This window comes from Apis cerana, linkage group LG11 (genome assembly GCF_029169275.1).
Source record: "Apis cerana isolate GH-2021 linkage group LG11, AcerK_1.0, whole genome shotgun sequence".
Taxonomy (NCBI): domain Eukaryota; kingdom Metazoa; phylum Arthropoda; class Insecta; order Hymenoptera; family Apidae; genus Apis; species Apis cerana.
Genome location: NC_083862.1, coordinates 6,419,276 through 6,432,371, shown reverse-complemented (window position 1 = coordinate 6,432,371; position 13,096 = coordinate 6,419,276). Strand labels below are relative to the sequence as shown.

At 20.2% G+C, this 13,096-nt stretch overlaps 1 protein-coding gene across 4 annotated transcripts in view; it reads right to left on the bottom strand.

Annotated features, from left to right (window-relative positions):
• The window catches only part of LOC108002410 (putative phosphatidate phosphatase), a 141,714-nt gene that overhangs the window by 54,930 nt on the left and 73,688 nt on the right, over positions 1-13,096 (bottom strand). For all 4 annotated transcript variants that reach the window (XM_062081562.1, XM_062081559.1, XM_062081561.1 and 1 more), the window contains exons 5-7: positions 10,044-10,101; positions 8,853-9,029; positions 4,096-4,191 (exon numbers count right to left, since the gene is read on the bottom strand). In XM_062081562.1, the coding sequence (XP_061937546.1) occupies positions 4,096-4,191; positions 8,853-9,029; positions 10,044-10,101 (331 nt within the window). The remainder of the gene's footprint in view (positions 1-4,095; positions 4,192-8,852; positions 9,030-10,043; positions 10,102-13,096) is intronic.

Genomic DNA, 13,096 nt, shown 5'->3' with positions numbered 1-13,096 from the left:
TCATAATAATTTAATTCTTATTATAATTAAATTCTTTATATATCTACAGAAAAACTATTAATAATAATTATAAAATTGTTTATAAAACTAATTATACAAATAATTATTATATCAATATATTTTTATATCAAAAAATTGTTGAAATATTTTTTTGTATTATTCATATTTTTTGAAATATTTGAATAATTCGACATAAATTAAATGCATTGTTTATATAAAGAAAGTTTTATTATTATTCGAAATATTTGAATTCTATGTTAAAAATAATTTATATTATATTATATACATTTAATTCTTATTTTTCTACTATTATTATAATAAAAATTAAATATTTTTATTATAATAATATTAAGTTAGCATAAATAATATTTTGTACTTACAAAATGATTAAAATTTTCAGTGCAATTGATATCGAAAAATTGATATAGAAAAATTTTTTAAATTAGACAAAAATTAAAAATAAGAATGATATCAAAAAATGAAATTTAGAAATTTAATTAAACTTAGAAATTAAAAAAATAATTTAAAATTATAAAACAACATTTTTTATTTGAAAATTTCATTTATGAATTGAAATAATTTTTAATTCAGTATAGAATAATTTTTTTTTAATTTAATTCAATGTTTGTAAAGAAAATAGAATGTAAAATTGTATTAATTATAATTGATTATTCAATCTACTCTATCTAAATAAATTTCATATTATACAAGATATATATTTTAAAAATAAGCAAGCTCATCAACAAACAAAATCTTATAATACTTACAAAATTATAATTGTCAAAAATCAAACTTTCTAGATCTTAATCATGCTCTTTCAGAAGATATTAATTTTAATTTCCTTGATTTTAATAATTATGTTATAATAAGCCGTAAAAATCTTAAGAATCTTCTAAAATTATATTTTAGAAAATATTTAATTCCTATAATTCATACTTACGTGATTCACTTTGTGTAAAACACTTTAAAGCCATACCACCATACATAGATAAGTATGTATCATATCTAAATCATAGTAATCAAAGGTTTAGTATCGTTCGCTATATTCGAGTTATGTAAAAACTTTTTAATAGAAAATCAATGAGAAAAAAACGATTTTTTTTCTTTTCCTTTTTTTTCTCGTCTTATAAATACGTACATTATACATCTACAATATTAAGAATCTATATATTAATAATTTAGTAAATGTATATTAATAGTTTTGAAATAGTATCATGATCTATAATTGTAAATTCAAATAGGATTATATAATAATTCAATGTAATTAATTTTATCGTTAATCCATTTTATTTTGCAACTCGTTCTTCTACTCATTTTTCAACTAATGATATTTATCGTAATACTTTGCATTAAACAAACGTTCATCACGAACTTATTTATCGATTTATTATTGCATTAAAAATTTTTTATGGTAACATTTTATTATTCGGTGAATAACGAAAGATTTGAATAAACATAATGATCTCATCATATGCCATAAGATCTTGATGAATAACTATATTTTTTACTGTAAACATATTTTTACTGTAATATTGTGCAAATTATTCGTAAAAAGATCACAATAAAATAATCGAAGTAGTACAAGTGAATCTGTTCCAAAAATTATTTTATCTAAAAGATTTATCTAGATATAATATCTATTATATTTTTATAAATTTTCCTTTATCACTATTGTGGAAATAAATTTATATATTTGATTGTTTTAATTATACTATACATGTTAATTTTGTAAAATTGTTAACTTTATATTTCATTTTTTTTTATATTTAATTTTATATTTCATTTGAAATTTTCAAAAACCATTTTAACATTTCTTTTTTTCTTTTAACAAAATAATCATTTATGTGACTTCAATGAAAAGGAGAACTTATGATTTTTTTTTAAAACAAGAATGATAATATTATTCTGCCATAATTGACTTGATGTTCACAATATATAATCCGTCCATTGGTCAAGGATTGAACATTAAATCGAATTTTTGGTGATAATATTATATTAAATAAAATACATTGCTAAAAAGTTTTTTTTTTGTTTGCAAACATTTCTATAATCATATCAGATATCAATAGAATTAATTTAATTTAATTTTACATATAAAGAGATTTTCTTATTTGCATCAATTTTTCTCCAAATCGATTACAATTCGAAGATTTAAGAATACGTACTATACTTTTCCAGCAAGCAACAAATATTAGTCATTCATCTTTAACAAGTATGTTAATAATATAGATATAATATAAAAATTATCAATACTGAAAATTTTGCTACCTTTGAAATTCGATATTAATTAAGTAAGAAAGAGAAAAAAAGGAAGAAATAATTATCGCGTTTCGCTTTTTAGCATTATAATCTTTAATGTTAAAGGATGTTTAGCGTAAATAGATTCAAGAGCACCAAATACCAACAAGATTAATCTATTAAAATATAATACAAGAATATAAAAATCAATATACCGCGTTTACTTTTTTTTTCTTTTTTAAGTCTAATTAGAAAATTTATATAATTATAGCGTATCTTTAACGCGAACGTGTAATACTTTCTATATAAAGAGAAAGAGATATATATGTTCGCTCTTTTTTTTTCACAATCCGTTTTCCCCTATATAAATAAATAACGCTCAACAAGAAATAAATATATCTTCGCTGAAACTATTAACAAGTTTCGGCCTGTACAAATTCTCGTATGTAACACATTTTCGTTAACGCTAGAACTCCGGATAAAATCATTTTCTTCTCGATCTTCTTCTTTATCTTCCGTTATCTTTGCATTTTAATTGTTGATAATTCTACAATTTAATAAACTTTTCAATCTCAATTCTTTGATTCCGCCATAATAAAATCTTATTTTATGTTTAAAAGAAAAAATTAATCGGTAAAATTTGAAAAAAAATATTACATATAATGATCTTATAAAAAATGTAGAATTATCCAACTTTTGAAAAATTAATATAAATCATTTTCCTTCTTTATATTTGTATACCATACTGAACAATTAAAAAGTCAATTGATTAATAATATAAAATAGTTGTACCATTAGAATGTATCATTAAAAATCAATTGAGTATGAATAAAAAAAAAATAATTAAATCATATAAGGAAAATTATTGAATGAAACTTGAAATAATCAAAAATAAAATTTCCGAAGTTCTAATGTTAAAATTCCTTCCCGTCTTTCCGCCAATGCTTAAATTTCGATTGGCTATCTTATCGTAAAATCTATTAAAAGAAATGGGAAGAATGTTACATTCTCCCGAATTCTAAAATAGACATAAAAATAATAAGATCGTCGAATCTATACAAGATCTTACATGAACGGACAATTTGGACGAAATAAGGGACAACGAGGACATATCGTTAACACGAAAGTCCTTCGAACAAAGCTAAGATAATGATAAGATACAAATAATCTATATAAAAAAATTTGCTCTTCGCTTTAGATATAAATCCTTCCACCATAAGAAAAGAAAAGAAAAAGAAAGAAAGAAAGAAAGAAAGAAAGAAAGAAAGAAAGAAAGAAAGAAAAAAGGAAAGAAAGAAAAAAAGAAAGAAAGAAAGAAAGAAGAAAAAAGAGTTACAATAAAAATACAAAAATTCGAACATAGAGAATGCTGAAAAAAGAAAGCTTCATAGCGAAGCGGCGTATGAGAAAGAATGAAAATTTCTATTAATAATCATGTTTCATTTTAAAAGATTGCTGTTTTTTTCTTTTTTGTTTTTTTCCTTCTGTTTCTTTTTTCTCCTTTTTCTTTCCATTTCCTTTACAAGGATCTCTATAATCAGCATTGCATGATGAAGAAATGGTGGATGATGACGTCTAGAAGTGTCGTTGAGAAGGCGATGAACGGTCTCCCAAAACAGCACATAAGGCAATTTCGATGAGAAAATTTTTTGCGACACATCAGCTTTTGGGAACACCATACACATTTTTCAATTTTCCTTCACTTGAGGCACCCACCAGCAGCGTGTGTTTTTGTTCCCCAAGACCAGAATTAACTTCCCAGAGACAACTATAAGACAGTCATGGCCTTGTTGTGGTCAGCAAGCGAAGAGCTAGCTCGTTAGGTCAACAGTTGCGATTACTAGTGCCATTATTCACCTGTGTACCGGCTCCTGTTTCGTAATCCGCCGTTCGATGTTTCTCCTCCACTGAGTAGTGATTTTGATCCTTGAACAAGTCTGCAATGAAGTTCACCTGCAAAAAACACATCGAAACATATCTGATAATTACGCGTATATTGGTTCAAGAGCGGTATGTGTGCATTAAGAGTGGAACGAAAAAGTTAAAATATGATTATGATTTTCTAACAATTCTTAACAAAAAAATATTTCTTTATAGCAATCTCTTTTGTAAATTTGCGAGAAATAGTTTCTGTAAAATTAATTTTTGAAATGTCCAAGTCTTTGAAGTCTTTTAATTTTTTAAATCTTAGTAATTAATCTTTTAACTTTTTAAAATTCTTAATTTTGTCATATTATCAATATTATTTTGTGATGTATTCCAAATTTAATTCAAATTTTATCAAAATTATTTTCATATAGTATATTAAATAAGAAACATTAAATAATAAACATAAATTATTGAACAAAAATTTATAAAAATAATGGAAATAAATTTCCTACGTTTCGTTTTACTTTAATATGCAGCGGAATGTCCTTGAAATTTTTTTAATCAATGATTTTCGCATAATTAATTTTACAATTATGCAACGAAAAAAATGAACTAATACATTTATTAATAACACAACATAATAATATAAATTACAATAATATAATAATATATAATATAATAGATATATATTTATATATTTATTTAATAGATAGATTATAATAATATAATAAATAAATGAAATTTTAAACAAGTAAATGGAAGAAATTCTAATAATTATTTTAATTTGAAATTATAAATTTAAGAATCACTATAATATTATTTTCTAAATTTTTTTAACAACGAATAACAAGTGTTTCTTTTAATTTTAAGTTAGTAAGTTCTCGAAGTTCGTTAAATATTAAAATAATCATGTTCATCTTATATGAATATATAATTATCAATTATAAAATACATATATTTATCTAAATACATGTACAGAGTATTAATATATTTTTTTTAAAGAATCTATTCTAGACATCAAAATATAAATATAATAAAGCTTATTTATTATTCATTTATAAATAATTTATTTGTATTAGATGAAGTGAGACAGAAACAAAGCAAGACAACAATACGATAGAGATACTAGATAGAGAGAACTATTTCATTCTGCTTTCGTCTTCATTCAACACAAATTGCTTCGATTGTTTACAATTTAATAAATAAATCTTTATCGACATTTTTTAATTTATAAATTTTTTTTTTGAACTTCTTTCTTTAAACTTCTATAATCAATTTCTTAAATGTATTTTATTCTCATCAAAATATTATAATTAAAATAATTTTTTAATAATAATAAAATATAATAAAAATTATATATATATATAAATATATATAATTTTATTTCCATTAAAATACAAGTCAATATTAATTTTACAAGTAAAAATATTAAAATATAAATTTTAATAATTGCAAAATCAAACAATCTTTTTCTAAAATCCATCTTTGAAAAGATTAATAATTTTAATATTAAATTTCCTTACGAACTTTGTTCATTTCAAATTAATAATAAATGATAATAATATTGGTAAAACTTTATAATTACAAAAAAGAAAAAACATGATTTTTTTTACAAAGATAGAGGTTAATTTTTTTTATAGTCTAATTCAATAGAATATAAATTCTAATTGTAATTATTATTTTCTTATTATTTTCATTGAATTAAATGTATCATAATTAACAATGCTATTAAATTGTTCAATGAAAATATTTTTATAAACTGCAAAAATAAATTTTTAAAATATTTTTAAAATAAATATTGAAAATTATTGAGAAAGAAAAACAGATTCACTGTGATTAGATATCAAGTAATAATAAATAAAAAACACAGATAATTTTAATTATTGTTTACATTTCTTTATTTGAGAATTTTTGTCGGTAATAAATCTATAAAATTTATATTGTTTAATAAAAATTTTTGCGTGATTCATATTCAATTATCACATGTTAATACTAATTTTTAAATAAACTTGATAATTAATAAGATAATATAAAAAAAATTATATTTTTATTCTATTATCTGATCTTTAATCTAAGTTTTGAACTGAATTTATATTTTTATATATTTATATTTTTCTTTAGTCTAAGTTTTACTGAATTTATATTTTTATAATATGTCTGTATAAAATGAATATTTTAAATTCTTTATTAAATATATTTATATATAATTTTGTAATATTGAAATTAATGAAAATCTTTCAGATTTATTTAAATGAAAAATAATTTATCAAGTCATAGTCATTTTTAATAAAAAATTTATCCATGCCGAATATAATACGTAAATGTAAATAATGTTAGGAATATGTGAATAAATTATATAACTAGATTTAAGAATCATTTAAAATAAATAGTTGCATTAAATGAAATAAAATGAAATAACATGATACGATAACAAAAGTTCGATAAAATCAATACAAAAACATACTTTTCATTTATAATAGAAAATATATAATAGATCATAATAATACACAAAAATACACATAAAAATACACAAAATAAAAATAAAAAAATAAATAAAAAATTAAAAATTAATTATTCAATCAATAACAATTAATTTATTACAAAGATCATTATTAGATAGTATCTCATTTCTACATTTAACAATCTCATTTAAATTCGTTTCGCTGCATTGCCTAAAGCGAGTTATCACTCGTCGACCAATCACAAAACAAATCCTATAATATATAATATATATTATAATTATTATGCTTATCTGCAAATTAATGGCTTCTAATCATTTCCATCGAGTTCTAATTTGAACGTAAATAACTCAATCCGAATACTAACATTCATTTTACATCGAAGACATATTACAGTAGAAACTCCATTTATCGGAACACTGAAGAAGAGTTCGTATAATGGAATTCAAATAATAGAAATTCACTTGTTTTTCATTGCTAAGCACTATTTCTTGTTCAATTAAAAGGTTGATTTAAGAAGATACAATTTCATTAGAATAAGTGAAGTTTAGATAGAAGTTTAAATACAAATAAAGATAAATTATGAATTATATTATGGTGAAAGGGAAACAAAAAATATAATTTTCTTAGAAAATTGTTAAAAAAAAAGAATAAATAAACAAAAATAGAATATTTTTATTTTTATCATTTAATATTTATATTTTTATATAATTTAATATTTATCTCTAATACAATTATGAAATATTGATCAACACAGTAAAAAATCGTTATTATATTGAAAATATACATATTGATATTGTAAATAGTAAGTAATAGATATAATTAATATTTATTATAATAACTATATAATATTATATTTAGAGATCAATCAATTAATTTTTTAAAAATTAATCAAGAGACATGAAATAGTTAAATTATTACACTTTTAATATAAATCTTTAAATTTACTTATAAATATAAATCATTATAATAATTTTTTCAAAATGTAGAAATTATTGCTAAATATTCCATGAAATAATTCATTTATTTATGTGTATATAATATGTATATAATGTTTATATAATGTGTGTATAATTATATAGAATAATTTTTAATATATTCATTTAAATTCAGCTATAAAAAATAAATTCTGAAGACTAAAATTATAAAAATATATATTTATATAATTATACATTATAAAAATATCGATTAAAGCTTATTTATTATAAGCAACTTAAATTCGCTTTGAAAAAAGTAAAATGGAGATAGAGTGAGATGTTGACTTGTATTTCCTCAGAAACATGATTATGTATTTAATCATAAGTATCAGTAAATAATTTATATTATATTAATATTAATTATCCGTGATAATTATATAATGTGATAATATATTCGTTAGATTAATATATTTTTGAGGTCGATTCTAAAATAAAAGTTAAATAAATACAAAAGTATATATATATTAAAATGATAAAGGCTTATTTATTTGTAAGTAATTGTCTCGCTCTATATCATCATTGTATCATGTCTCGCTTTATCCAATGCAAACTTTTCTAATGTAAATTCATAACTTAATAAATAAATAATCTTTATTCGATATTTTTGTATATAGATTTTTGTATTTGTTTTGATATCTAGAATCGACTCTCCATGAATAAAATCTCATAAATGATTCATTAAATAATAGTAATAATAATAATAATAATAATAATAATAATAATAATAATAATAATAATAATAATAATAATAATAATAATAATAATAATAATAATAATAATAATAATAATAATAATAATAATAATAATAATAATAATAATAATAATAATAAAATAAATAAAATTTCATTGCAGTATAAAAAATTAAAATAAGTTCTTATATTATGAAAATTTAGAAATAAATAAATAAAATAATAATTCATATCATATTTTAATTATTATTTCATTAATTTTTAGAAATATAATCAACTCTTATAATACAAATCTCAACTTTAAATAAATTAAAAAAAAACTTTAAATAAAAAAAAAACTCAACTCATCATTAAATAGATATATAATATCAATAAATTTTTTTTTTTTGATAAATAGAGTATAGAAAAATTATAATCTATCACATAGGTATTTACTTATATATACACATATTATAATAATAATAATCAATATTTCCGATTATTATTATTATTTCTTCCAACAAACGCGATCAATGGAGGTCATAAAAGTTGGAGCAACTCGATAGATCGCATATTTCATATTCACGATCGCGTGTAATTTATGATCGCACAATAGGATAGTTAAGGGGAATAATGCTCACCACGACCAGCGCTGTGATGGTACCAAGGCTCGAACCGGCGAGAACATCACTCCAATGATGTTTATAATCGGAAACTCGCGACAATGCAGTGAACCAGGCCATAAGCAAGCACATAACTTGCAGGAAATGTTTCAACAGTTTGCTACCCTTCCAAGTTATTCTTAATTGCAAGTACATCTATAAAAGAGAAAAGAAAAAAATTCTGTAAGCAAATTACGCATCGTTGAAAGAGTTATTATGTAAATGTTGCTTTCATTTTAATGCAATAAGATGGGGCATTGTGTATTCAAAGGATGAAGAAAGGTGTACACGATGCAAGAGTGCAATTAAGGTGCAAGAAATGAGTAGGTTGGTGTGAAACATATGATTATGAAACATCAATTTTCTAATCGTTTAAATGAGTTGATAAATATTATATTTCTCTTTTTTATTACATTATTGTATCCTTTTGTTTTGAATAATATATATTAGAATGTTTATTATATAAAATTTTTATAACAATGGTATATATGTAATATGTATATTATACAAAATGAATCACATAAGATGAATAATTCATAAATTATTTGATGTATGAAAAAATATTTCATTAAGATGTACAAATTCTAATGTTATTAATTTTTTTGTAAGTTGATATATAAGGGACATACAAAAGTCAAGTTAGTTTGTGTTTTAAATTAAAATTATGTATTTTTTAATATACTAATTGATACAGATTGTTATTTTCTATTTTTTTTCAAGCTTAAATAAAAATATTTAGTTTCTTAATTTTAATGGAAGAAATAAATTTAAATTTGTTTCTTTTAATAAACCATTTATCATATAAATATAATAAATATATTTATATGATATATAAATATAAATATAATATAAATATAAATATAAATATAATCATGAAGTTTTATAAATATAATATAATCATAAGTATAATATTTTTATAAAATAATTTTAATATTATTTTATTATATCAAATTATTTAAATAAATTATACATATTTGTAAAATATTATAAATATTCTATCGAAATAAACAGATTTAAATTTATAAACTTTTAAAATAAACAAAGATATAGACTGTTAAATATACATTAATATCTGAATAATTTTGTGATCCACAATAAAAAAAATCGATTACAGAATCGAGAAAGCGTGCATAATCATAAATTCGAAAGAAAGGAAAAAGTGGAACTTACCGCAAGGTAGATCATCGTGTAGGCCGAGAACGACGAATGTCCTGAGGGAAAAGATAATCTGAAACGATCAAAGTTATAAATTATATTCTGTCAAATAAATCTCTTTCCGTCGTATAAGAATTCTTTCTTTTTTGCATTTTTCAATTTTTTTTTCCTTATTCTTTTTTATTCAATTTAAGACTCGTTGATATTAGTCAAGATTTCAATTAATCAAGAGCTCAAGTTTGGAATTCAAGTAATTTAACTCGAAAATCCAGTTCAAGATAGTTAAATATTAGTTAAATTTAAATCTTTCGAATTCAAGAAATGGTAGATATTTAAAATAACATTGAAAAGTTTCGTTAGAATGTATATTATAATAATAAAAAAAGTTTTAAATGTATTTTTAATTCATGTTTATATCTTTATTTTATATCATCATTTTAGTTCATTGTATGTCATAATTTTTATCTTTCATATTTCATATTGCAATATACTATTTCATAAAATGAAGAATATTTTAAGTCAAATAAACAATAAAAGTAAACAATAAAAAATAAATCAATTTCACAATTGATGAAATAGCAGTTACATAACTTTAATTCTCGCAAATTCAATTTTTTAGCGTCAAAATTGATTAATCTGAATAAAACTTTGCAGTAGTAATCTGCTAGTATTTATTATTTTATTTTAAACTTATACCTTTGATTTGAATATTTATTTATTAAATTTTCAAATCATATTATGATTACAATATAAATCAAATTTTAAAAAGATAATATTATTCTTATCCCTAAATCATAAATAAAATAATGATTTGAAAATAAAATATATATAAAAAAAACTTATAAAAATAATTTGATATAATATAAAATTTATTATAAAGTAAATTTATAACAAAATTTGTAAAATATTTTTCAAAGTATTTTTTTTTAAACAATTGACAATTTTTTAAATTAAATTAAATGTTTGGAAAGATTAATATTTTTAAAATATAAAAAATTTAAAGAATAAATTTTTAAGAGATTTAATAAATCTTATTTCTTTTTAATATAATGGTTGAGACCCTAGTTTTTTTAAAGATAGAAAAAATGTCTCAGAAATTTCTATTTAATGGAATGTTAATTTTTTATAATATTCAAAGTTATAATGTCGAATTCAACAATTTATTTCAATTTTTTTTATTTTATATAATTAAAAATTTATAAGAAATAATTTTTTTCTCAAAATGGAATCTTGATTGATGATATAAAATCTCATAGTAAAAAAAAAAAAAAAAAAAATCAATCAAATTTCGTCAATAAAAAGCAATTGCTTTCTCAGAACAATGTTTCAAATTAATTAATTAAAACTAATATTAATAATAATTATCAAAATTAATTATTTGATTTCTGAAAATATAATTATCATACGTTCTATCACTAAAATCAAAAATTTTTCAAAACATAGTATTCATCATCTTGATATCTTAATAATTCATATGAATATATTGTGATATATAATTTCTAAAAAAAAATGGAAATGATTTTGTATTACCAGAAAAATTAAAATCAAAAAATAATAAATAAAACTTGATTTCTTTTTAATTATTTAAATAATATAAAAATATTTAATAAGTAATAAATATTATATGTATTGTGTACACATTATATGTATTTTTACTTTATTTACACAAATAGTTTTTATTAATCACAAATAATATTAACTTTTCGTTTATTTAGAATCCAACCTATCATATACGACATTTAATATATTACATTTAAAATTTTTGAATCGTTTAATTAGTTAATATATATTTATTATAATATTATATTATAATATATATTATATAATATTAATATATATAGTCATACATATTTTATTTTAATAATATATAATAATAACATAAGATTATTATTCTATTAAATATTCAATTAAAATTTTTCTCCATTCAACTAAACACACGCGTTTTGTAATGGAAATCTATTAATTTTATCATGATTAATTCTGGGGCGTGTTTCGTGGCGATTACAATCAAGCAACATGTACCCTGAAGCGTAATGATTCGACGGAAGATGGGAATATGAGTACGAACAGAAGAAAGAGAAAAAAAAATAAGAAGAAGGATATAAGAGAGAAAAAAAAACCAGAGACCCAGTGAGCTTCTATCTATAAAAGTAATTGCCCATCAAAAAACTGCACCTTTAATCAGACATTATCTACCCTTTCCTTGTATTTATCTTTTCCTCTTTTTTTTTATATTTTTCCTCTTCTTCATCGACTCAATATTTGCCAACCAAAATTATTCAATCGTTTTAATGAGTGTTTATCATTTTATTTCGGTCGATCGTTGAATAAGCAATTCACTAAAGAAAATAATTTTTTTTTCCTATTTCTCTTTATTGATTAAGAACCATTTACTTTCTCATAATTAAAGTATTTGTAATTAAAGTGTAAGTAAGAAGATTCCATTTTTATATACTTTTTGTTATGTGTTTTCTATCTTGTTAAAGAAATTTTACTTGGTACAAAAAATGATCAATTTTGAGTATTATAGTTTTGCAATATCAAATGCAGTGAAAATGCAATTTTATATGTATCAATATAATAGAAGTGATATTATCTATATAAAAAACAAATTTGATTTTAATGACTGATTGTTATCTAGCTTTCAAGATTAATTACTATACAATAAATATTAAATTTAAAGATATCTTAGAAAGATATATTTAAAAAAGTTATTAATAGTTTTATAATGAACTGAAAGTAGACAATTTGTCGTCGAAGTTGATTCAATATAGATTAAAATATTTTATTGTATTAGGGAAGAGTAACATAAAGAGTACAGATAAGATAGAAATTAATCTTTAAGATAAAAATAAATCTTTTAAATAGGTCTAGGATTATTAGAAGAGACTACATCCAAAAGCTAAAATTTCTATAAATTATTGACTGTAATTAGAATCAAAAAATAAAAATAAAACATAGTTATAAATACGAAATTTATTATGATAAAAATTTTAGAAAAGAAATTTTATTTGAAATTTTATATAGTATATATATATATTCATTTATAGTAAGTAAAATATAATTTT